The sequence below is a fragment of the Heteronotia binoei genome, chromosome 5 (assembly GCF_032191835.1).
Source record: "Heteronotia binoei isolate CCM8104 ecotype False Entrance Well chromosome 5, APGP_CSIRO_Hbin_v1, whole genome shotgun sequence".
Classification (NCBI taxonomy): Eukaryota; Metazoa; Chordata; class Lepidosauria; order Squamata; family Gekkonidae; genus Heteronotia; species Heteronotia binoei.
The window spans coordinates 6229364-6254123 of record NC_083227.1 but is presented as its reverse complement, the minus strand read 5'-3'; the positions used below and the strand labels follow the sequence as shown (position 1 = coordinate 6254123).

Sequence of the window (24760 nt, the reverse complement as noted above, 5' to 3'; positions counted from 1 at the left end):
AGAGGACTCCTCATCCTTGCATTGCTCAGCGGCCCTGCTTCAAACATAGAGGCAAGAATCAGAGTTAGGGTTTCTTCCCAGCTGTTCTAGAGGTGGAAATATCTGGAAAGAAAGCCTTAGGATAAGCTTGAACTTAGAGGAGGAATCCCTCTCACCTGCTCTACCTGCCTCTTCTCCTCTGCCTGACTCAGGAGGAAACCTTCGGCCAGGGCCACCGCCTGGGAACTGGTCTCCGGCCCACATCCTCTGACCCAGCACTGCATTTCCTGGGGAAGGAGAGTCCGGAACTGCTCCAGGATCACCAGGTCCAGGATCTGCTTCTTGGTGTGCCTCTCCGGCTTCAGCCACTGGCTGCAAAGTCCATGGAGCTGGCTGCAAACTTCTCGGGGCCCATCAGCCTCCTGGTAGCAGAACTGCCTGAAGTGTTGGCAATGTACATCTGAGGTCATGGTGTCCTTAGCCAAGATCTCTGGCCCAGCCCTTTCCCAGAATTCAACACCACTCCCTGTTTGGATGAGATGGGGACCGTTGCTTGATCTCTGGTCATTTCCAGGTCCTTCTGGGTCCTCCTCTTCCATCTCCTTCCCCTTCTCTTGGTTCACCTCAGGTTCTGGAAACGCAGCCTTCCCCTTGTGGCTCTGAAAAGGGAGAGCAAAAGTTATCAAAAAGGCAGAACGAAACCAAAGAAAAGGGAGCTAAATCACCAGCCCTGGTCAAGAGACCCCTGAATGGATGACCCATCCAGTCCAACACTCTGTGTCACGTAAGAACATAAGAGAAGCCCTGTTGGATCAGGCCAGTGGCCCCTCCAGTCCAACACTCTGTGTCACATAAGAGAAGCCATGTTGGATCAGGCCAGTGGCCCATCCAGTCCAACACTCTGTGTCACATAAGAGAAGCCATGTTGGATCAGGCCAGTGGCCCATCCAGTCCAACACTCTGTGTCACATAAGAGAAGCCATGTTGGATCAGGCCAGTGGCCCATCCAGTCCAACACTCTGTGTCACATAAGAGAAGCCATGTTGGATCAGGCCAGTGGCCCCTCCAGTCCAACACTCTGAGTCACATAAGAACATAAGAGAAGCCATGTTGGATCAGGCCAATGGCCCATCCAGTCCAACACTCTGTGTCACATAAGAGAAGCCATGTTGGATCAGGCCAATGGCCCCTCCAGTCCAACACTCTGTGTCACATAAGAACATAAGAGAAGCCATGTTGGATCAGGCCAATGGCCCATCCAGTCCAACACTCTGTGTCACATAAGAGAAGCCATGTTGGATCAGGCCAGTGGCCCCTCCAGTCCAACACTCTGAGTCACATAAGAACATAAGAGAAGCCATGTTGGATCAGGCCAATGGCCCATCCAGTCCAACACTCTGTGTCACATAAGAGAAGCCATGTTGGATCAGGCCAATGGCCCCTCCAGTCCAACACTCTGTGTCACATAAGAACATAAGAGAAGCCATGTTGGATCAGGCCAATGGCCCATCCAGTCCAACACTCTGTGTCACATAAGAGAAGCCATGTTGGATCAGGCCAATGGCCCATCCAGTCCAACACTCTGTGTCACATAAGAGAAGCCATGTTGGATCAGGCCAGTGGCCCCTCCAGTCCAACACTCTGAGTCACATAAGAACATAAGAGAAGCCATGTTGGATCAGGCCAATGGCCCATCCAGTCCAACACTCTGTGTCACATAAGAGAAGCCATGTTGGATCAGGCCAATGGCCCCTCCAGTCCAACACTCTGTGTCACATAAGAACATAAGAGAAGCCATGTTGGATCAGGCCAATGGCCCATCCAGTCCAACACTCTGTGTCACATAAGAGAAGCCATGTTGGATCAGGCCAATGGCCCCTCCAGTCCAACACTATGTGTCACATAAGAACATAAGAGAAGCCATGTTGGATCAGGCCAATGGCCCATCCAGTCCAACACTCTGTGTCACATAAGAGAAGCCATGTTGGATCAGGCCAGTGGCCCCTCCAGTCCAACACTCTGTGTCACATAAGAACATAAGAGAAGCCATGTTGGATCAGGCCAATGGCCCCTCCAGTCCAACACTCTGTCACATAAGAACATAAGAGAAGCCATGTTGGATCAGGCCAATGGCCCATCCAGTCCAACACTCTGTGTCACATAAGAACATAAGAGAAGCCATGTTGGATCAGGCCAATGGCCCATCCAGTCCAACACTCTGTGTCACGTAAGAACATAAGAGAAGCCCTGTTGGATCAGGCCAATGGCCCATCCAGTCCAACACTCTGTGTCACATAAGAACATAAGAGAAGCCCTGTTGGATCAGGCCAACGGCCCATCCAGTCCAACACTCTCTGTCACGTAAGAACATAAGAGAAGCCCTGTTGGATCAGGCCAATGGCCCATCCAGTCCAACACTCTCTGTCACGTAAGAACATGAGAGAAGCCCTGTTGGATCAGGCCAGTGGCCCATCCAGTCCAACACTCTGTGTCACATAAGAACGTAAGAGAAGCCCTGTTGGATCAGACCAATGGCCCATCCAGTCCAACACTCTCTGTCACATAAGAACATAAGAGAAGCCCTGTTGGATCAGGCCAACGGCCCATCCAGTCCAACACTCTCTGTCACGTAAGAACATAAGAGAAGCCCTGTTGGATCAGGCCAATGGCCCATCCAGTCCAATACTCTCTGTCACGTAAGAACATAAGAGAAGCCCTGTTGGATCAGGCCAGTGGCCCATCCAGTCCAACACTCTGTGTCACATAAGAACGTAAGAGAAGCCCTGTTGGATCAGACCAACGGCCCATCCAGTCCAACACTCTCTGTCACATAAGAACATAAGGGAAGCCATGTTGGATCAGGACTGTGGCCCATCCAGTCCAACTCTCCGTGTCACATAAGAACATAAGAGAAGCCATGTTGGATCAGGCCAGTGGCCCATCCAGTCCAACACTCTGTGTCACACAGTGGCCAAAAAAACCAGGTGCCATCAGGAGGTCTTTCAGTGGGACCAGGACACTAGAAGCCCTCCCACTGTCCCCACCCCACCCCCCAGCAAGCACCAAGAATACAGAGCATCACTGCCCCAGACAGAAAGTTCCATCTATACCCTGTGGCTAATAGCCACTGATGGACCTCTGCTCCATTTCATAGAATGCCCACGAGTTCTTGTATTGTGAGAAAGGAAAAAAGGACTTCTTTCTCTACTTTCTCCATCGCATGCATAATCTTGTAAACCTCCATCATGTCACCCCGCAGTTGACCTTTCTCCATGCTAAAGAGTCCCAGTCCCAAAAAAGGGTGGTGTGGGCTTCTCCAGGGGTTCATGAGGGATGCTGGGGGTGTGGCAAAGCCCCTGGTGGCTGGCTGGCTGCCTGCTCACCTCATCCAGGGATTGTTATGCAGCTGCACCTCCTATTCAGTGGACAAGGTAGGTGGGGAGGAAGAGGTGGGAACCCTCAGAAAGGTTCAGGAGCTGCATTCCTGTGAGCTCCTGCTGAATCTGAGGTCTGGCTGCAGCCTGGATGAAGGGAAGGGGAGGTAGGGAAGCCCCTACCCCACCAGGAAAGGGCGAATGCGTGTGTGTGGGTGGGGGGGGGGGGGAAAGCACCAGTCGTTTCTGACTCTGGGGTGACGCTGCTTTCACAACGTTTTCACGGCAGACTTTTTTTTTTACAGGGTGGTTTGCCATTGCCTAGCGGCCCCGTGGCGCAGAGTGGTAAAGCAGCAGTGCTGTGGTCTGAACTCTCTGCTCACGACCTTAGTTCGATCCCGGCGGAAGCTGGGTTCAACTAGCTGGCTCCAGGTTGACTCAGCCTCCCATCCTTCTGAGGTCGGTCAAATGAGCACCCAGCTTGCTGGGGGGAAAGCGTAGAGGACTGGGGAAGGCAATGGCAAACCACCCCGTAAAAAAGTCTGCCGTGAAAACGTTGTGAAAGCAACGTCACCCCAGAGTCGGAAACGACCGGTGCTTGCACAGGGGACCTTTCCTTTCCTTTCCTTTCCTTTCCTTTCCTTTCCTTTCCTTTCCTTTCCTTTCCTTTCCTTTCCTTTCCTTTCCTTTCCTTTCCTTTCCTTTCCTTTCCTTGCCATTGCCTTCCCCAGTCTTTTACACTTTCATCCCAGCAAGCTGGGGACTCATTTCACCAACCTCGGAAGGATGGAAGGCTGAGTCAACCTTGGGCCGGCTACCTGAATCCAGCTTCCGCCAGGATCAAACTCCAGTCGTGAGCAGAAAGTTCAGATCACAGTACTGCAGTACTGCTGCTTTATCACTCTGCACCACGGGAAACCACTGTCTAAAATGCAGGGCATGCAAAGGTGCCGATGAGCATGAATGATTCCTTTCTGGGGCTCCCTACGACACCCCCCCCCTCTGAGAATGTAATTTTAATTTCTGCTCATTTACAACAGGCACTTCTCGTCTCTCTGCCCCCCGCAAAGGGTCACGGAGGAAGCGAACAGGTTAAAACACAGGTAAAAAAATTACAGTTTAAAACTCCCCTCCCCTCTGCCTGGGCCAAGCACATGCTCTTCCAAGAATGCCATGCTCATCTCCCCCCCCCCCCCATGACCTACTTGTGAGTAAGCTTTCCCAGGAGGGCTTTCTCCGCTGTTGCTTCTCTGCAGCACCCCCCCCACCCCACATCCAGCAGCAACACTCCCCCCTCCCCTCTTCTCCCACCCCGTCCCCTTGCTCAGCCTGTCTTGCAAACAGCTCTGTGGGCTTAACCCCTCTGGTGCTGCAGACCAATTCTGCTGTTCAGTCGCACAGTTGAGTGCCCTCCCGTCTTCCACCATCCTCCGAAGTCTGCTCAAATTCGCGTTTGTTACATCACTAACGCTGTCCAGCCATCTCCTCTTTTGCCATCCCCTTCTTTGGACTTCTGTCTTTCCCAGCATCAGGGTCTTCTCCGGGGAGGGCTCCCTTCTCATTGGGTGGAGTGTTTGAGCTTCAGCTTCAGCATCTGACCTTCCAGGGAACAGTCTGGGTTGATTTCCCTTGGGACTGACTGATTTGGATCTCCTTGCAGTCCAAGGGACTCTCCAGAGCCTTCTCCAGCATCTATTCTTCTGCGCTCGGCCTTCCTTATGGTCCAGCTCTCACAGCCATACATTACTACTGGGAATACCATCACTTTGACTATCCGGACTTTTGTTGGCAGGGTGATGTCTTTACTTTTTATTCTACTGCCCAGGTTCACCATAGCTGTCCTCCCAAGGAGCAAACGTCTTTTAATTTCATGGCTGCAGTCACCATCTGCAGTGATCTTGGATCCCAGAAATGTGAAGTCTGTCACTACTTCCATGTCTTCCCCTTCTATCTGCCAAGGTGTGATGGGGCCGGATGCCATGATCTTGGGTTTTTTTGATGTTGAGTTTCAAGCCTACTTTTGTGCTCTCCTCTTTCACCCTCAACAAGAGGTTCTTTAGGTCCTCCTCACTTTCTGCCATTAGAGTGGCGTCATCTGCATATCTGAAGTTGTTGATGTTTTCCCCTGCAATCTTTAATTCCGGCTTTTCCTTCACCCTGGCCAGCATTCCGCATGATGTACTCTGCATATAAATTAAATAAGCAGGGTGACAATATACATCCTTGTCGAACTCTTTTTCCTATTCTAAACCAATCAGTTGTTCCATATGGAAAATGCTGATTGCCCTTTCTAGACCCGGATGGTCATGATGGAATTCTTCAGCCAGTGGCGCCCTATGCTGCTCAGTGGGGCTCCTCTGGAGTAATTCTGCTGCAGGGGATTGCACTCCTGGGATCTTCCTTGCAGTTCAGCCATCTCAGAAAATGGCACAGCTGAGGGTTTTTTAAAAAAATGACTATTCCTAGGAAACTGGTTTTAAGATTGCATTAAGATTACAAGCATAGCCAGCTTTAAGAGGGGACTGGATCAACATACAGAGCAGAGGTCCATCAGTGGCTCTTAGCCACAGCCTATTGTTGGAACTGTCTGGGGCAGTGATGCTCTGTATTCTTGATGCTGGGGGGGCACAGTGGGAGGGCTTCTAGTGTCTTGGCCCCACTGATGGACCTCCTGATGGTTCCTGGCTTTTTTGGCCACTGTGTGACACAGAGTATTGGACCGAATGGGCCACTGGCCTGATCCAACATGCTTCACTTATGTCTGGGGCAGTGATGCTCTGTATTCTTGGTGGAGCAGCAGTAGGAGGGCTTCTAGTGTCCTGGCCCCACTGATGGACCTCCTGATGGCACTTGGGGTTTTTTGGCCACTGTGTGACACAGAGTATTGGACCGAATGGGCCACTGGCCTGATCCAACAGGGCTTCTCTTATGTTCTTATGTGACACAGAGTATTGGACCGAATGGGCCACTGGCCTGATCCAACATGCTTCACTTATGTCTGGGGGCTGTGATGCTCTGTATTCTTGGTGGGGCAGCAGTAGGAGGGCTTCTAGTGTCCTGGCCCCACTGATGGACCTCCTGATGGTTCCTGGTTTTTTTGGCCACTGTGTGACACAGAGTATTGGACCGAATGGGCCACTGGCCTGATCCAACATGCTTCACTTATGTCTGGGGCAGTGATGCTCTGTATTCTTGGTGGGGCAGCAGTAGGAGGGCTTCTAGTGTCCTGGCCCCACTGACGGATCTCCTGATGGCACTTGGGTTTTTTTGGCCACTGTGTGACACAGAGTATTGGACCGAATGGGCCATTGGCCTGATCCAACATGGCTTCACTGATGGTCTTATGTCTGGGGCAGTGATGCTCTGTATTCTTGGTGGGGCAGCAGTAGGAGGGCTTCTAGTGTCCTGGCCCCACTGACGGATCTCCTGATGGCACTTGGGTTTTTTTGGCCACTGTGTGACACAGAGTATTGGACCGAATGGGCCATTGGCCCTGATCCAACATGGCTTCACTGATGGTCTTATGTCTGGGGCAGTGATGCTCTGTATTCTTGGTGGGGCAGCAGTAGGAGGGCTTCTAGTGTCCTGGCCCCACTGACGGATCTCCTGATGGCACTTGGGAGTTTTTTGGCGACTGTGTGATACAGCTTTAAATCTCTGCTCCCTGGCATTACATTTTATGACACATATGGACCGGCCCAATAAGGTCTAATTTATGTCAGATCCGACCCTCATAACCAATGAGTTTAACAACTAGAGGTAGAAATATCTGGCAGGGGAAACCTAAGATAAGCTTGATCTGAGTGAAGGAAGCCCCCTCACCTGTCCTGCCTCAGAAGGAAACCTTTGGCCAGGGCCACCGTCTGGGAACTGGTCTCCGGCCCACATCCTCTGACCCAGCCCTGCATTTCCTGGGGCAGGAGAGTCAGGAACTGCTCCAGGATCACCAGGTCCAGGATCTGCTTCTTGGTGTGCCTCTCCGGCTTCAGCCACTGGTTGCAAAGTCTGTGGAGCTGGCTGCAAACCTCTCAGGGCCCATCGGCCTCATGGTAGCGGAACTGCCGGAAGCACTGGCAATGTCCATCTGAGGCCATGGTGTCCTTAGTCAGAATCTCCAGCACAATTCTCTCCCAGAACTCAACACCACCCCCTGCTTGGACGGGACAGGGACTGTTGCTTGATCTCTGGTCATTTCCTTCTGGGTCCTCCTCCACCATCTCCTTCCCCTTCTCTTAGAATCATAGAGTTGGAAAGGACCGCCAGGGTCATCTCGTCCAACCCCCTGCACAATGCAGGAAACTCACAAACACCTCCCCCTAAATCCACAGGATCTTCATTGCTGTCATATGGCCATCCAGCCTCTCCTTAAAAACCTCCAAGGAAGGAGGGTCCAATTTCAAAGAATCATAGAGTTAGAAGGAACCTCTAGGGTCATCTAGTCCAACCCCCTGCACAATGCAGGAAACTCACAAATGCCTCCCCCTAAATTCACAGGATCTTCATTGCTGTCAGATGGCCATCCAGCCTCTCCTTAAAAACCTCCAAGGAAGGAGGGCCCAATTTCATAGAATCATAGAGTTAGAAGGGACCTCCAGCGTCATCTAGTCCAACCCCCTGCACAATGCAGGAAACTCACAAACATCTCCCCCTAAATTCACAGGATCTTCATTGCTGTCAGATGGCCATCTAGCCTCTGTTTAAAAACCTCCAATGAAGGAGAATGCACCACCTCCCGAAGAATCATAGAGTTGGAAGGGACCTCCAGGGTAATCTAGTCCAACCCCCTGCACAATGCAGGAAACTCACAAATACCTCCCTCTAAATTCACAGGATCTTCATTGCTGTCAGATGGCCATCCAGCCTCTCCTTAAAAACCTCCAAGGAAGGAGGGCCCAATTCCATAGAATCATAGAGTTAGAAGGGACCTCTAGGGTCATCTAGTCCAACCCCCTGCACAATGCAGGAAACTCACAAATGCCTCCCCCTAAATTCACAGGATCTTCATTGCTGTCAGATGGCCATCCAGCCTCTCCTTAAAAACCTCCAAGGAAGGAGGGCCCAATTCCATAGAATCATAGAGTTAGAAGGGACCTCTAGGGTCATCTAGTCCAACCCCCTGCACAATGCAGGAAACTCACAAATGCCTCCCCCTAAATTCACAGGATCTTCATTGCTGTCAGATGGCCATCCAGCCTCTCCTTAAAAACCTCCAAGGAAGGAGGGCCCAATTTCATAGAATCATAGAGTTAGAAGGGACCTCCAGCGTCATCTAGTCCAACCCCCTGCACAATGCAGGAAACTCACAAACATCTCCCCCTAAATTCACAGGATCTTCATTGCTGTCAGATGGCCATCCAGCCCCTCCTTAAAAACCTCCAAGGAAGGAGGGTCCAATTTCATAGAATCATAGAGTTAGGACCTCTAGGGTCATCTAGTCCAACCCCCTGCACAATGCAGGAAATTCACAAACACCTCCCCCTAAATTCACAGGATCTTCATTGCTGTCAGATGGCCATCCAGCCTCTGTTCCAAAACCTGCAAGGAAGGAGAGCCCACCACCTCCCAAGGAAGCCTGTTCCACTGAGGAACCGCTCTAATGGTCAGGAAGTTCTTCCTAACGTTGAGCCGGAAACTCTTTTGATTTAATTTCAACCCATCGGTTCTGGTCCTACCTTCCGGGGCCACAGAAAACAATTCCACCCCATCCTCTATAGGACAGCCCTCGAGTCCTGAGCCACTTTGTGGGAAGGGCGGGATATAAGTTATAGAATAAATTAAATAAATAAATAAATAAAGATGGTGATCCTATCACCTCTCAGCCGCCTCCTCTCCAGGCTGAACATCCCCAGCTCCTTCAACCTTTCCTCATAGGTCTCGGTCTCCAGACCCCTCACCATCTTCATCGTTCTCCATCTCTATTGGGCTCTTTAAAAACCTGTTGCAGATCGTATGATCTGGGCATCAGTCCATCCTGGGGAGGGTGGTGGGCTCAGTCTCAGTGTGTAAACTGGATCTAGGGACAAAATGTCTCCTCCGCGGGCTTTTGGCAAGAGCTCTGTCTCAACAGCAGGTGGCGGGGAAGGGGCAGAGGGGTGTCTCTCCAGGTCAGGGCAGAGGGCTGCAGTCTGGATGAAGGGGTGGGGGTCAGGGAAGGGTCAATTCTTTGTGTGTGGGGGGGGGGACACAGGCTACAATGCACTGCATGCGAAGGAGCTGATTGGTACGCATGACTCCTTTCTCGGCCTCCTTACAACCCCAGTGCCTGAGAAGTTTTTTTTTTTTTTAAATTTGTACTCATTTACAAAATGCTGGAGAAGACTCTTGAGAGTCCCTTGGACTGCGAGAAGATCCAGTCCTAAGGCAAATCAACCCCGACTGTTCCCTGGAAGGTCAGATGCTGAAGCTGAAGATCCAATACTTTGGCCACCAAATGAGAAGGGAGCACTCCCTGGAGAAGACCCTGATGCTGGGAAAGAAAGAAGGCAAAAGAAGAAGGGGACGGCAAAAGAGGAGATGGCTGGACAGCGTTCCTGATGTAACAAACATGAATTTGAGCAGACTTCGGAGGATGGTGGAAGACAGGAGGGCCTGGCGTGACTTGGTCCGTGGGGTCGCAAAGAGCAGGACAACAACAAAACAAAACGCATAGGCTTAATGCTTGATATCTAAACAAAAGATTTGTGTAAAGCGGTCTCGATTAGCATAGAAGTAAGACAAAAGATGCCTGGCTGGAGCAGGAAGGCAGAGAAGATTAGCCATTAGCCGAAGATTAAGACGTGAGCAATACTTCACCTGGGAACCCATTGTCTTTATGCATTCCATTGCTGGGTGCGGGGGAAGGACGGTGGTTTGCCTGGAGGATGCCTGTGTTGCAACCTGGATGCCTGTGTTGCAACCTTATGCAGTTAGACAAGCCCCCCGGAGTTCTCTGGTCTTTGCAGAGAGTGGCTTCACTTGGCCTGTTTCTGACAAGGAACTTCCAGTTCACGTCAGGAAATGGGGACCCCACTGCCTGTTGGGCTGCTCCCATGAGGTAGGCACTTTAGCCCCTCTTGGTTACAACTTAACACGGCTAACTTTCTGGAATTTAGAGATCAGAAGAAGAAGAAGACTGCAGATTTATACCCCGCCCTTCTCTCTGAATCTCAGATTCACAGAGCAATTTACAATTTCCTCTATCGGGGGTGGCCAACGGTAGCTCTCCAGATGTTTTTTGCCTACAACTCCCATCAGCCCCAGTCATTGGCCATACTGCCCTATATAAAAATGCAGTTCCTGCGCAAGATCCTTCCCTCTCATAGGCTAAAACAGATCCTTCCCTCTAATAGGCTGTTTTTTCACACATTGTTGGATAATTCACTCTTACTATAGCAGGGGTGGCCAATGGTAGCGCTCCAGATGTTTTTTTTGCCTACAACTCCCATCAGCCCCAGCCAGCATAGCCAATGGCTGGGGCTGATGGGAGTTGTAGGCAAAAAAAATCCGGAGAGCTACCACTGGCCACCCCTGTCCTATATCTCTCTCCCCCAAAACAGACACCCTGTGAGGTGGGTGGGACTGAGAGGACTCTCACAGCAGCTGCCCTTTCAAGGACAACTCCTACCAGAACTATGGCTGACCCAAGGCCATTCCAGCAGCTGCAAGTGGAGGAGTGGGGAATCGAATCCAGTTCTCCCAGATAAGAGTCCGCACACTTAACCACTACACCAAACTGGCTCTCAGAAGCTACTTCTTCACCAGACAGGGGAGTCTGTCAGAAGCCAAACTTAACACACACTTATTTCTCACCACGCTTCTAGAAGTATAAAAGGTAAAGGTAGTCCCCTGCACAAGCACCAGTCATTTTTGACTCTGGGGTGACATTGCTTTCACAACGTTTTCACAGCAGACTTTTTAAGGGGCGGTTTGCCATTGCCTTCCCCAGTCTTTTACACTTTTCCCCCAGCAAGCTGAGTACTCATTTTACTGACCTTGGAAGGATGGAAGGCTGAATCAACCTGGAGCCGGCTACCTGTAAACCCAGCTTCCACTGGGGATCGAACTCAGGTCGTGACTCAGAGGGCTCCGACTGCAGTACTGCAGCTTTACCACTCTGTGCCACAGGGCTCTTTTCTAGAACCATACACGGTGGGAAATGCATTCAAATAAATCAAAACAGCAACTTCCAGCTAAATGCCAAGGTGAACGTGTGGAGCAAACAGATGTTGGATTGAGAAAGAAAAACAGTCAACTTGACACATCCCCTCCTAATATGACTAAAAAAAATGATCTCGCCCTCACCATTCGCCTTTCTCTCCGAATCAGAGACCCAGAGTGGATGACAATCTCCTTTCCCATCCTCCCCCACAACAGACACCCTGTGAGGTGGGTGGGGCTGAGAGGCCTCTCACAGCAGCTGCCCTTTCATGGACAGAGGCTCAGAGCGACCTACAATCTCCTTTCCCTTCCTCCCCCCACAACAGACACCCTGTGAGGTTGGTGGGGCTGAGCGAGCTCTCACAAAAGGTGCCCTTTCAAGGACCACTCCTCCGAGAGCCATCTTGCCCAAAGCTGTTTTGGAGTGAAGTTGAATTTTGCAAATCAGGTGGGATGGCCGCCATTTCCACTGCCAGTCCAGGCGGAGACTGCAAAACCCTTTCCCCTGCAGGGCTAGCTTTCTGAGTGCGGGGAGAATTGAATTCAGAGCTGGCGTCTCTCCCTTGCTGTCAGGCACATCATGCCCTCCCATTAGAGCCTTCCTGCCTCATTCCCCACACAGTCTCCTTAAAGGGGGGGGGGGCAGGCAGGAGGGTCTCGACTTCCCCCAGAGGGGAGGAGGGAGGGGTGTGGTTCAGACAGGGTAAAAGACTCCTCTCCCTGGAAGGGGTGGGCAGAGTTTGCAAGGAATCACTTCCAGGATAAGAGGGGAATGGATCATTAAGGAAGGTGAGATGCCCCCCCCCCATATAGAATGGCCAGTTGAGGGGAGAGACTTGGGGCCAAACTCTCCCGAGCCTTGATGCGTCAAATCTTGAATTGTGCCTTGAATTGAGAAAATGCGTGTGGGGCAAAAATAGAGTTGCCAATCCCCAGGTGGGGGCAGGGGATCCCCCGTTTTGAGGCCCTCCCCCCCCCGCTTCAGGGTCGTCGGAAAACGGGGGGAGGGGAGGGAAATGTCTGCTGGGAACTCTGTTATTCCCTATGGAGATTTATTCCCATACAAAATCATGGAAAATTGATCTGCGGGTATCTGGGGCTCTGGGGGAGCTGTTTTTTGGGGTAGAGGCACCAAATTTTCAGTATAGCATCTAGTGCCCCTCTTCAAAACACCCCCCAAGTTTCAAAAAGGTTGGACCAGGGGGTCCAATTCTATGAGCCCCCAAAGAAGGTGCCCCTATCCTTCATTATTTCCTAAGGAAGGATGGAATTGAAAAGGTGTGCCGTCCCTTTAAATGTGATTGCCAGAACTCCCTTTGGAGTTCAATGATGCTTGTCACAGCCTTGATCTTGGCTCCACCCCTCATGTCTCCTGGCTCCACCCCCCAAAGTCTCCTGGCTCCACCCCCAAAGCCCCCAGATATTTCTGGAATTGGACTTGGCAACCCTAAAAAAAGGGTTTCCCACCCTCTTTCTTTCTCTCTCCCCCAGGCAGAAGGACCCCCCCAGATGCCTCCTCCACCATCTCCTCTGTGTGCTGAAGGGAAAAGAACCACCATGCAGCCAGCTCAGGTATGGCTGGGGATTACTGGCAGGATCACTGGTGTGAAAGAACAAGGAGGCTTTCTTCATAAGAACATAAGAGAAGCCATGTTAGATCAGGCCAATGGCCCATCCAGTCCAACATTCTGTGTCACACAGCGGCCAAATATATACACACACACACACACACACACACACTGTGGCTAATAGCCACTGATGGAACTTCTGCTCCATATTTTTATCTAACCCCCTCTTGAAGGTGGCCATGCTTGTGGCCGCCACCACCTCCTGTGGCAGTGAATTCCACATGTTAATCACCCTTTGGGTGAAGAAGTACTTCCTTTTATCCGTTTTAACCTGTCTGCTCAGCAATTTCATCGAATGCCCACGAGTTCTTGTATTGTGAGAAAGGGAGAAAAGTACTTCTTTCTCTACTTTCTCCATCCCATGCATTATCTTGTAAACCTCTATCATGTCACCCCTCAGTCGACGTTTCTCCAAGCTAAAGAGCCCTAAGCGTTTCAACCTTTCTTCATAGGGAAGGTGTTCCAGCCCTTTAATCATTCTAGTTGCCCTTTTCTGAACTTTCTCCAATGCTATAATATCCTTTTTGAGGTGCGGCGACCAGAACTGCACACAGTACTCCAAATGAGACCGCACCATCGATTTATACAGGGGCATTATGATACTGGCTGATTTGTTTTCAATTCCCTTCCTAATAATTCCCAGCATGGCGTTGGCCTTTTTTATTGCAATCGCACACTGTCTTGACATTTTCAGTGAATTATCTACCATGACCCCAAGATCTCTCTCTTGGTCAGTCTCTGCCAGTTCACACCCCAGCAACTTGTATTGGTAGCTGGGATTCTTGGCCCCAATGTGCATTACTTTGCACTTGGCCACATTGAACCGCATCTGCCACGTTGACGCCCACTCACCCAGCCTCAACAGATCCCTTTGGAGTTCCTCACAATCCTCTCTGGTTCTCACCACCCTGAACAATTTAGTGTCATCCGCAAATTTGGCCACTTCACTGCTCACTCCCAACTCTAAATAATTTATGAACAAGTTAAAGAGCATGGGACCCAGTACCGAGCCCTGCGGCACCCCACTGCTTACCGTCCTCCACTGCGAACTGCCCATTTATACTCACTCTCTGCTTCCTATTACTCAGCCAGTTTTTGATCCACGAGAGGACCTGTCCTTTTACTCCATGACTCTCAAGCTTTCTATGGAGCCTTTGATGAGGAACTTTATCAAAAGCTTTCTGGAAGTCAAGGTAAACAACATCTATCGGGTCTCCTTTGTCCACATGTTTGTTCACCCCCTCAAAGAAATGTAACAGGTTAGTGAGGCAAGATCTTCCCTACAGAACCCATGCTGAGTCTTCTCTACTGTAATGCTCAGAGGATCGGGCTTCGGGTTGCCAATCCCCAGGTGGGGGCAGGGGACACCCCCCCCCCGGCCATTTGGAGGCCCTTCCCCCGCTTCAGGGTCATGAGAAAGCGGGGGGGGGGGGGGAGGGAAATGTCTGCTGGGTATTATTCCCTAAGGAGACTTATTCCTATAGAAAATAACGGAATTGATCCGTGGGTATCTGGGGTGCTGGGTGGGCTGTGTCTTGAGGTAGAGGCACCAGATGTTCAGCAAAGCATCCCGTACCTCTCCCCAAAATACCCCCCAAGTTTCAAAAAGTTTGGACCAGGTGGTCCAATTCTATGGTGCCCCTATCCTTCATTATTTCCTACGGAGGGTGTAACGGCCCGACCCACGGTGTGGCCGAGGTTGTGGGCGGACAGCTAGAATGGTGGCTCAAATATTTACAAAAGCCAGGCCCAAACAAGAGCCTGGGGTAGTACTGCCACCAGACTGAGTATTCCGGAGCCCTGAAGTCCTCAGTCAAACCTCAGACTCACTGGGATTATACTAGGGAAGGCCAAGCCACTTCCAAGTAGCAAGGAGTTCCTAGAGTTGCCAAGTCCAATTTAAGAAATATCTGGGAACTTTGGGGGTGGAGCCAGGAGACATTAGGGGTGGAGCCAAGATCAAAGCTGTGACAAGCATCATTGAACTCCAAAGGGAGCTCTGGCCATCACATTTAAAGGGACGGCACACCTTTTCAATTCCTTCCTTCCATAGGAAATTATGAAGGATAGGGGCACCTTCTTTGGGGGCTTATAGAATTGGACCCCCTGGTCCAATCTTTTTGAAACTTGGGGGGTACTTTGGGGAGAGGCACTAGATGCTATACTGAAAATTCGGTGCCTCTACCTCAAAAAACAGCCCCCCCAGAGCCTCAGATACCTGCGGATCAATTCTTTATTATTTTCTATGGGAATAAATCTCCCTAGGGAATAATAGAGTTCCCAGCAGACATTTCCCTCCCCCCCCCCCCCCGCTTTCTGATGACCCTGAAGCGGGGGGAGGGCCTCCAAACCGGGGGATCCCCTGCCCCCACCTGGGGATTGGCAACCCTAGGAGTTCCCCGGGCAAAACAATATATTTTTGGTAGTCAGGCAATTCCCGAGGCAAATGGGCAAGATTTTGGCAAAAGGTGTTGTACCCTTCCAAACAAAAGACAAAAGTCTCTTTCTTTTTTAAACAAGAAGAAGAGTTTCATTAAAGAATAAGCAAAATAATTAGCTTCAGGAGTTATGAGCCAGAAAATAAGTACGTTGTGAAATATACTTATCTACAACAGTTCAGCGGGTTCCACATTTCAAAGTTAAGGCAATGAAAAGTCCAAGAGAAAGCCAAAAAGCAACCGGAATGCAGGTCCCAACGATAATCAGCTGGTCCAAAAGGCAAAGGAGAGTAGTTCCACACCCATGCACCCGGCGCGGTTCCCAACTCCCAGCAACAAGACAAAGAAAGTTGAATTTTTTTATTCCTATAGGACCCTCGTGGGATAGTTCTAACAATCCAATCAAAAATCTGTCAGGTCTTCTCTTTTCCTCCTGACAGGCCAATTAAAAGCCAGGTGAGTTATGTCAATTCGACTAATCATAGCCAGCCTGCAGTACTGGTCAAGGTGAGTCTTAGGGCAAAACAACTCTAATTGGATGCTAATCAGGGAGACAGCAACGAGGTGACTCCCTTCTGTTTAGGGTTGCCAAGTCCAATTAAAGAAATATCTGGGGACTTTGGGGGTGGAACCAGGAGACTTTGGGGGTGGAGCCAGGAGACATTAGGGGTGGAACCAAGATCAAGGCTGTGACGAGCATAATTGAACTCCAAAGGGACTTCGGACCATTGCATTTAAAGGGACAGCACACCTTTTCAATTCCTTCCTTCCATAGAAAATAATGAGGGATAGGGGTACCTTCTTTCGGGGCTCATAGAATTGGACCCCCTGGTCCAATCTTTTTGAAACTTGGGGGGTATTTTGGGGAGAGGCACTAGATGCTATACTGAAAATTTGGTGCCTCTACCCCTAAGCACAGCCCCCCCCCCGAGCCCCAGCTACCTGCAGATCAATTCTCCATGATTTTCTATGGGAATAAATCTCCGTAGGGAATAACAGAGTTCCCAGCAGACATTTCCCTCCCCTCCCCCCCCCCCGCTTTCTAACGACACTGAAGTGGGGGGAGGGCCTCCAAAGCGGAGGATCACCTGCTCCCACCTGGGGATTGGCAACCCTACTTCTGTTCCCAAAGCAAAGAGCTTACAGGTGCGGCTAATCTCAAGGCCCACACTAAACAGCATGACCTTTTTTCTTTCCAATTTACTAGGCCTTGCAAAGAAATTTTTTCCCTGATAAAAATTTACAAGCGGCTTCAGGCCTGCTCAAGCCAAAAGCCACAAGGAACCATCTTTTTATTTGGCTTGCAGCATTACAGAGGGGTTTAAAAGGTGCACGGTCCCTTTCAATGCGATGGCCAGAACTCCCTCTGGAGTTCAATGATGCTTGTCCCAGCCTTGCTCCTGGCTCCGCCCCCAAAGCCTCCTGGCTCCGCCCCCAAAGCCTCCTGGATCCACCATTGGACTTGGCAACCCTAAATTCAGGCTCCTTCCCATTAATTCTGGTATTCCTCACTGGGAAGACAGAAAATCAGTCAGCGGAGGGATGGTGGCTCAGTGGTAGAGCATCTGCTTGGTAAGCAGAAGGTCCCAGGTTCAATCCCCGGCATCTCCAACTCAGAAGGGTCCAGGCAAATAGGTGTGAAAAACCTCAGTCTGAGACCCTGGAGAGCCACTGCCAGTCTGAGTAGACAATACTGACTTTGATGGACTGAGGGTCTGATTCAGTATAAGGCAGCTTCATAGGTTCATATATGACTAGGATGCTTTCTGCAGAGACGCAGGACAATTAGAGCCTGACTTTTGATTTGGCCCAACTCCAAATGTCTCTGTAACAATATTGAATTCCCCACAGAAACCTCGTTTGTCCTTCATCATCTGGACATCTCTTAGGGTTGCCAAGTCCAAATTCAAGAAATATCTGGAGACTTTGGGGGTGGAGCCAGGAGATGTTAGGGGTGGAGCCAAGTTCAAGACTGTGACAAGCAGAATTGAACTCCAAAGGGAGCTCTGGCCCTCACATTGAAAGAGACGGCACACCTTTTCAACGCCTTCCTTCCATAGGAAATAATGAAGGATAGGGGCACCTTCTTTTGGGGCTCATAGAATTGGACCCCCTGGTCCAATCTTTTTGAAACTTGGGGGGTATTTTGCAGAGAGGCACTGGATGCTATACTGAAAATTTGGTGCCTCTACCTAAAAAAACAGCCCCCCCCCAGAGCCCCAGATACCTGTGGATCAATTCTCCATTATTTTCTATGGGAAATAGTCTCCATAGGGAATCATGAGTACCCAGCAGACATTTCCCTCCCGTCTCCCCCGCTTTCTGATGACCCTGAAGCGGGGGGGGGGGAGGCCTCCAAACTGGGGGATCCCCTGCCCCCACCTGGGGATTGGCAACCCTAACATCTCTGGCCTCTTCCCTAACAGGCTGCTAACCCATTGAGGCCGAGGACAGACCCTTTAGTCCGAAAATGCTCTCAAACACAGCTGGGGACGGGGGAATAGAGATGTCTGCATGGGCTTGTCACCTCTTCTTGCTGCTCTTTCCAGTGGTGTAAAGAAAACCTTCCTCCTCCTTCTTGCAGGCAGGAGTGTCCTTTGAGGAGGTGGCCGTGCACTTCACCTCGGGGGAGTGGGCCCTGCTGCGCCCAGCCCAGAGAGCTCTCTACAAGGAAGTCATGCTGGAGAATTATGGGAACGTGGCGTCTCTGGGTGAGGATCCTTTGCTCCTTCTTGCTCTGAGGAATGACTATAAGGAGGAAGGAGGGGGCCAGGCTGTGTGTCTTGGTCTCAGTGACTGGTTTCTGCTTCCCTCCGCTCTCCTTCTTCCGATGTGGGGAGGGGTTCTGGGTGCTCCTTGCAGAGAGGGAGCCCCTTCCTGGCACTTCTGGGCCTGAGCCAAGTGAGAGGGCATCGGAAGAGGTGTCAGAGGAGGCCTGGGGTGGAGATGGTGGGGCGGTGTAAGCAGGGCCTTCCCTCCAGTCTGGGCCTGGCCTTACCTGGGCTGAGATGTGGCTGTGGAAGGAAGGACTCTGCTGTCTTTTCTGCCATTTTGATTCTCAGCTGGCGTTTCCATTTCAGCTTGGCACGGAAGGGGCATAGAACTGCCAGCACCCCTTTTGTTCTCTAGGCCAGGGGTGGCCAAACCGTGGCTTGTGGCTTTCACACACATCGTGGGGCTCTCGAAACCCCCATCGTCCCATCAGACTGATTTTTAGCACCAAGCTAATTTTTTGACGGTTTGAACTACAGAATGTGCAATTTTATAATATGTATTGATTTTAATTGTTTGCTGTGATTTTATACTGTGAGCCGCTCTGAGGCTGTTTCGGCGGGGAGGGCGAGATAGAAATCAAATCAAATCAATCAATCAATAAATCAATAAATCATCTGTCTTGGAGAAGGCATTAGTCCCTTTAAATCACTTCTCCAAACCAAGCCACCAGTTGCTAGGAAAATGCTTTTAAAGTTAAAGTTGCTTTCTTTCCACTTCTCCTTGCCCACCTATTCTCCTTCCTTCCGTCCTTCATTCCTTCCTCCTTCCCTCCAATATTTCACATTCCTATCTTGTTGGCTCTTAAACATCTGACATTTATTCTTTGTGGCTCTTATGTTAAGCGAGTTTGGTCACCCCTGGTCTAGAAGAAGATATTGGATTTATATCCCGCCCTCCACTCCAAAGAGTCTCAGAGCGGCTCACAATCTCCTTTCCCTTCCTCCCCCACAACAGACACCCTGTGAGGTGGGTGGGGCTGGAGAGGACTCTCACAGCAGCTGCCCTTTCAAGGACAGAGGCTCAGAGCAGCCTTCAATCTCCTTTCCCTTCCTCCCCCACAACAGACACCCTGTGAGGTGGGTGGGGCTGGAGAGGACTCTCACAGCAGCTGCCCTTTCAAGGACAGAGTCTCAGAGCGGCTCACAATCTCCTTTCCCTTCCTCCCCCACAACAGACACCCTGTGAGGTGGGTGGGGCTGGAGAGGGCTCTCCCAGCAGCTGCCCTTTCAAGGACAGAGGCTCAGAGCAGCCTACAATCTCCTTTCCCTTCCTCCCCCACAACAAACACCCTGTGAGGTGGGTGGGGCTGAGAGAGCTCTCCCAGAAGCTGCCCTTTCAAGGACAGAGGCTCACAGCAGCTGTCCTTGAAAGGGCAGCTGCTGTGAGAGCCCTCTCAGCCCCACCAATTTTCTCCTCCATCCAGATGGTAATCGGTATTGGTAGTCAGTGGTATCAGTGCTGTCAACGTTGGGAGGCCTGTTGTGTGTTTCTCTAGGGACACTCAGTCTGGCATGGAATTAGATCCAAATGGGGAGCCATGTTCGTCCGTCTGTAGCAGCAGAAAAGAGCCAAAGTCGTGTTGCACCTTAAAGACTTACTCAGAGAAAATCATCTAGGTTAGTGTGTGAAAGTTCATAAACTGTCACAGAAAAGGAAAGGCCTTATAATGGCATTGTCCTTATCAATGTTCCCTTTAAGGGGTCTTAGGGGATCATACGCTGAACATGAGCCAACAGTGTGATGCGGTGGCTAAAAAGGCCAATGCAATTTTGGGCTGTATCAACAGAAGTATAGTGTCCATCACGTGATGCGATGGTATCGCTTTACTTTGCTCTGGGAAGACCTCACCTGGAGTATTGTGTTCAGTTTTGGGCAACGCGTTTTAAGAAGGATATAGACAAGCTGGAACAGGTCCAGAGGAGGGCGACGAAGATGGTTAGGGGTCTGGAGACCTATGAGTCCTATGAGGAAAGGTTGGAGCTGGGGATGTTTCACCTGGAGAGGAGGCGGCTGAGAGATGGTATAAGAACATAAGAGAAGCCATGTTAGATCAGGCCAATGGCCCATCCAGTCCAATACTCTGTGTCACACAGTGGCCCAAAAAAATTATATATATATATATATATATATATATATATATATATATATATATATATATATATATATATATATATATATATATATGTGTGTGTGTGTGTGTATATATATATATATATATTTATATATATATACACACACACATATACACACTGTGGCTAATAGCCACTGATGGACCTCTGCTCCATATTTTTATCTAACCCCCTCTTGAAGGTGGCTATGCTTGTGGCCGCCACCACCTCCTGTGGCAGTGAATTCCACATGTTAATCACCCTTTGGGTGAAGAAGGACTTCCTTTTATCCGTATGATCACCATCTTCAATACTTGAAGGGCTGTCATATAGAGGATGGTGTTGAATTGTTTTCTGTGGCCCCGGAAGGTAGGACCAGAACCAATGGGTTGAAATTAAATCAAAAGAGTTTCTGGCTCAACCTTAGGAAGAACTTCCTGACCGTTAGAGCGGTTCCTCAGTGGAACAGGCTTCCTCAGGAGGTGGTGGGCTCTCCTTCCTTGGAGGTTTTCAAACAGAGGCTAGATGGCCATCTCACAGCAATGAAGATCCTGTGAATTTAGGGGGAGGTGTTTGTGAGTTTCCTGCATTGTGCAGGGGGTAGGACTAGATGACCCTGGAGGTCCCTTCCAACTCTATAGTTCTATGAGTCTAGGTTTTCAAACAGAGGCTAGATGGCCATCTGACAGCAATGAAGATCCTGTGAATTTAGGGGGAAGTGTTTGTGAGTTTCCTGCATTGTGTATGGGGTTGGACTAGATGACCCTGGAGGTCCCTTCCAACTCTATAGTTCTATGATTCTAGTTTTTCAAACAGAGGCTAGATGGCCATCTGACAGCAATGAAGATCCTGTGAATTTAGGGAGTTTCTTGCATTGTGCAGGGGGTTGGACTAGATGACCTTGGAGGTCCCTTTTCAAACAGAGGCTAGATGGCCATCTGACAGCAATGAAGATCCTGTGAATTTAGGGGGAGGTGTTTGTGAGTTTCCTGCATTGTGCGGGGGGTTGGATTAGATGACCCTGGAGGTCCCTTCCAGCTCTATGATTCCTCGGGAGGTGGTTGGTTCTCCTTCCTTGGAGGTTTCTCAACAGAGGCTAGATGGCCATCTGACAGCAATGAAGATCCTGTGAATTTAGGGAGTTTCCTGCATTGTGCAGGGGGTTGGACTAGATGACCTTGGAGGTCCCTTCCAACTCTATAGTTCTATGATTCTAGGTTTTCAAACAGAGGCTAGATGGCCATCTGACAGCAATGAAGATCCTGTGAATTTAGGGGGAGGTGTTTGTGAGTTTCCTGCATTGTGCGGGGGGTTGGATTAGATGACCCTGGAGGTCCCTTCCAGCTCTATGATTCCTCGGGAGGTGGTTGGTTCTCCTTCCTTGGAGGTTTCTCAACAGAGGCTAGATGGCCATCTGACAGCAATGAAGATCCTGTGAATTTAGGGGGAGGTGTTTCTGAGTTTCCTGCATTGTGCAGGGGGTTGGACTAGATGACCCTGGAGGTCCCTTCCCGCTCTATAGTTCTATGATTCTAAGCTGCAGAGTCTTGCGAGCAAAAATTCTACTTTGTGAGCTACTGGCATTAAAATTGTGGACTCCTGGCATTCAGGTGGTGAGCCTCTGCATAAATTATTGTGCCTTGGGGGCCGTCCTTCCTGAACAAAGACAAAAAAACAGGGTGAGCTGGAGGTTTAAAGTCTGTGAGCTGGCTCACGCTCACTCAGCTGCGAGGGAACGCTGGTCCTTATACGGTATGGCAGGAAGCAAGACAACCAGCCGTTTGTATAAGTGGGTTAAAGGGAGACGTGAACCGAGGGCAATGTTTTGAGTTGGCAAGCATTATTGCTTATATTAAATTGCAGCTGGAAGTTTTCTGGAAGGCATAACATTAGATGAAAATAGAGATCAGTGGTGAGGTTCAAGCCTTTAAAAGCCCTGGGTTTTTGAGCAGAGGCAGCTGATGGGATCAGAGAGTGTCCCTAGGCTGGTCAGGCCAAAGAAATGGGACTTGGGAGGGACTTAGATTTTAAATGGGAAAATGTAGACGAATAGGGTGAACTCGCTGTGGGGACTTCTATTTTTCATAATGCTCTCTGCTTTGTTGTAGAACTGTGCTTTACGGGTGACTGAATTTTTGGTGGAAGTTCTCTTAACCGTTTTCTGTTTTGCTTCTCGATCCATGTATTTTGAGCCTTCTGTCTAAAGGAGAAACTTGGAGTTTAATAAACTGTTTTGCTTCTCCAACCTTGGAGCCTAATAACGTTTATCGATGAGGACTTAAAACTTATTAGCGAGTATGTATTAGCCTCCTGATAACTGCAGGTTTTGAGTTTGGGTTTGTGTTGCTGTGGGTAGAAGAAGAAGAATTGCAGATTTATACCCCGCCCTTCGCTCTGAATCAGAGACTCAGAGCGGCTTACAATCTCATATATCTTCTCCCCCCACAACAGACACCCTGTGAGGTGGGTGGGGCTGAGAGAGCTCTGACAGAAGCTGCCCTTTCAAGGACCATTCTGCGAGAGCTCTGGCTGACCCAAGGCCATTCCAGCAGCTGCAAGTGGAGGAGTGGGGAATCAAACCCGGTTCTCCCATATAAGAGAGTTATGGCTGACCCAAGGCCATTCCAGCAGCTGCAAGTGGAGGAGTGGGGAATCAAACCCGGTTCTCCCAGATAAGAGAGTTATGGCTGACCCAAGGCCATTCCAGCAGCTGCAAGTGGAGGAGTGGGGATTCAAACCTGGTTCTCCCACATAAGAGTCTGCACACTTAACCGCTACACCAAACTGGCTTTCTGGGTACAAATAAAAATCCCGCAACACTGGGGTCCTGCCATTTTCTTTTGGTTTGGAATGGTTGGATGCATGGGCACACAGAAGCGGTCTAATTTTGGTGGGTATTTCCCTCTGATCAACAGGGCCTCTGATCCCCAAACCTGACCTCATATCCTGGCTGGAAGAAGAAGAGGAAGGGCTGTTTCTCCTGGACTGCGATGAAGAGGAGGGATCATCAGGTAGGGGCTGAAGAGGTCTGTCTTCAGACTGTGTGTTGCCTGCAATTCCTTCCACAGGCTGGTGAATGTCTGTGGCCTAATTTAACCTCGCAGTCTGCCCTGAAAAGAGCTTGGCTGGACTGTGGATGCTTGCAGATCCTCAGCCCTTCTCCCTAGTCTTCTCCCCTTACGCCAAGTCTAGCTTAGTTTTGTCCACTCTGAAAATCCAGCGTTTTCCAGAGGGAGTCCTACAATCTCCTTTCCCTTCCTCCCCCACAACAGGCACCCTGTGAGGTGGGTGGGGCTGAGAGGGCTCTCACGGAAGCTGCCCTTTCAAGGACAACCTCTGCCAGAGCTATGGCTGACCCAAGGCCATTACAGCAGGTGCAAGTGGAGGAGTGGGGAATCAAACCCGGTTCTCCCAGATAAGAGAGCTATGGCTGACCCAAGGCCACTCCAGCAGCTGCAAGGGGAGGAGTGGGGAATCAAACCCGGTTCTCCCAGATAAGAGAGCTATGGCTGACCCAAGGCCATTCCAGCAGCTGCAAGGGAAGGAGTGGGGAATCAAACCCAGTTCTCCCAGATAAGACAGCTATGGCTGACCCAAGGCCACTCCAGCAGCTGCAAGGGGAGGAGTGGGGAATCAAACCCAGTTCTCCCAGATAAGAGAGCTCTGGCTGACCCAAGGCCATTCCAGCAGCTGCAAGGGGAGGAGTGGGGAATCAAACCCGGTTCTCCCAGATAAGAGAGTTATGGCTGACCCAAGGCCATTCCAGCAGCTGCAAGTGGAGGAGTGGGGAGTCAAACCTGGTTCTCCCACATAAGAGTCTGCACACTTAACCACTAGGCCAAACTGGCTGAAGGTGGGCTATCCTAACAAACAGCAGCAATGGCTTTCCACTCTGTCTGGTAAACAGGTCAGGAAAGGAAAGGTCCCCTGTGCAAGCGCCAGTCGTTTCCAACTCTGGGGTGACGCTGCTTTCACAACGTTTTCACGGCAGACCTTTTTACGAGGTGGTTTGCCATTGCCTTCCCCAGTCATTATGCTTTCCCCCAGCAAGCTGGGGACTCATTTGACCGACCTCGCAAGGATGCAAGGCTGAGTCAACCTCGAGCCGGCTACCTGAACCAGCTTCCGCTGGGATCGAACTCAGGTCGTGAGCAGAGGGCTCCGACTGCAGTACTGCAGCTTTACCACTCTGCGCCACGGGGCTCTTGAAACAGGCCAATCCCTACACAAAAGAACAAATGAACTTATGGGTGGCAGTCCTTAAACAGAGAAGCTTCGAGGAGAAACTAAAATGCATGATCGCTAAACTTTATACGTTTATT

The 24760-nt window shown here is 50.2% G+C and overlaps 2 protein-coding genes across 2 annotated transcripts; one reads left to right on the top strand and one right to left on the bottom strand.

The window, feature by feature from the left end:
* Positions 1–116: 116 nt before the first annotated feature.
* On the bottom strand, positions 117–640 carry LOC132571600 (zinc finger and SCAN domain-containing protein 16-like). Its single transcript, XM_060238398.1, has one exon. The coding sequence runs from the start codon at positions 576–578 to the stop codon at positions 117–119; it is 462 nt and encodes a 153-aa protein (XP_060094381.1). The 5' UTR covers positions 579–640.
* Positions 641–10233: 9593 nt separating this feature from the next.
* On the top strand, positions 10234–23460 carry LOC132571599 (zinc finger protein 688-like). Its single transcript, XM_060238397.1, has 4 exons — positions 10234–10386; positions 12981–13061; positions 18140–18266; positions 23354–23460. Exons 1-4 carry the CDS (start codon positions 10234–10236, stop codon positions 23458–23460), a joined length of 468 nt encoding a protein of 155 aa, XP_060094380.1.
* Positions 23461–24760: the final 1300 nt, after the last annotated feature.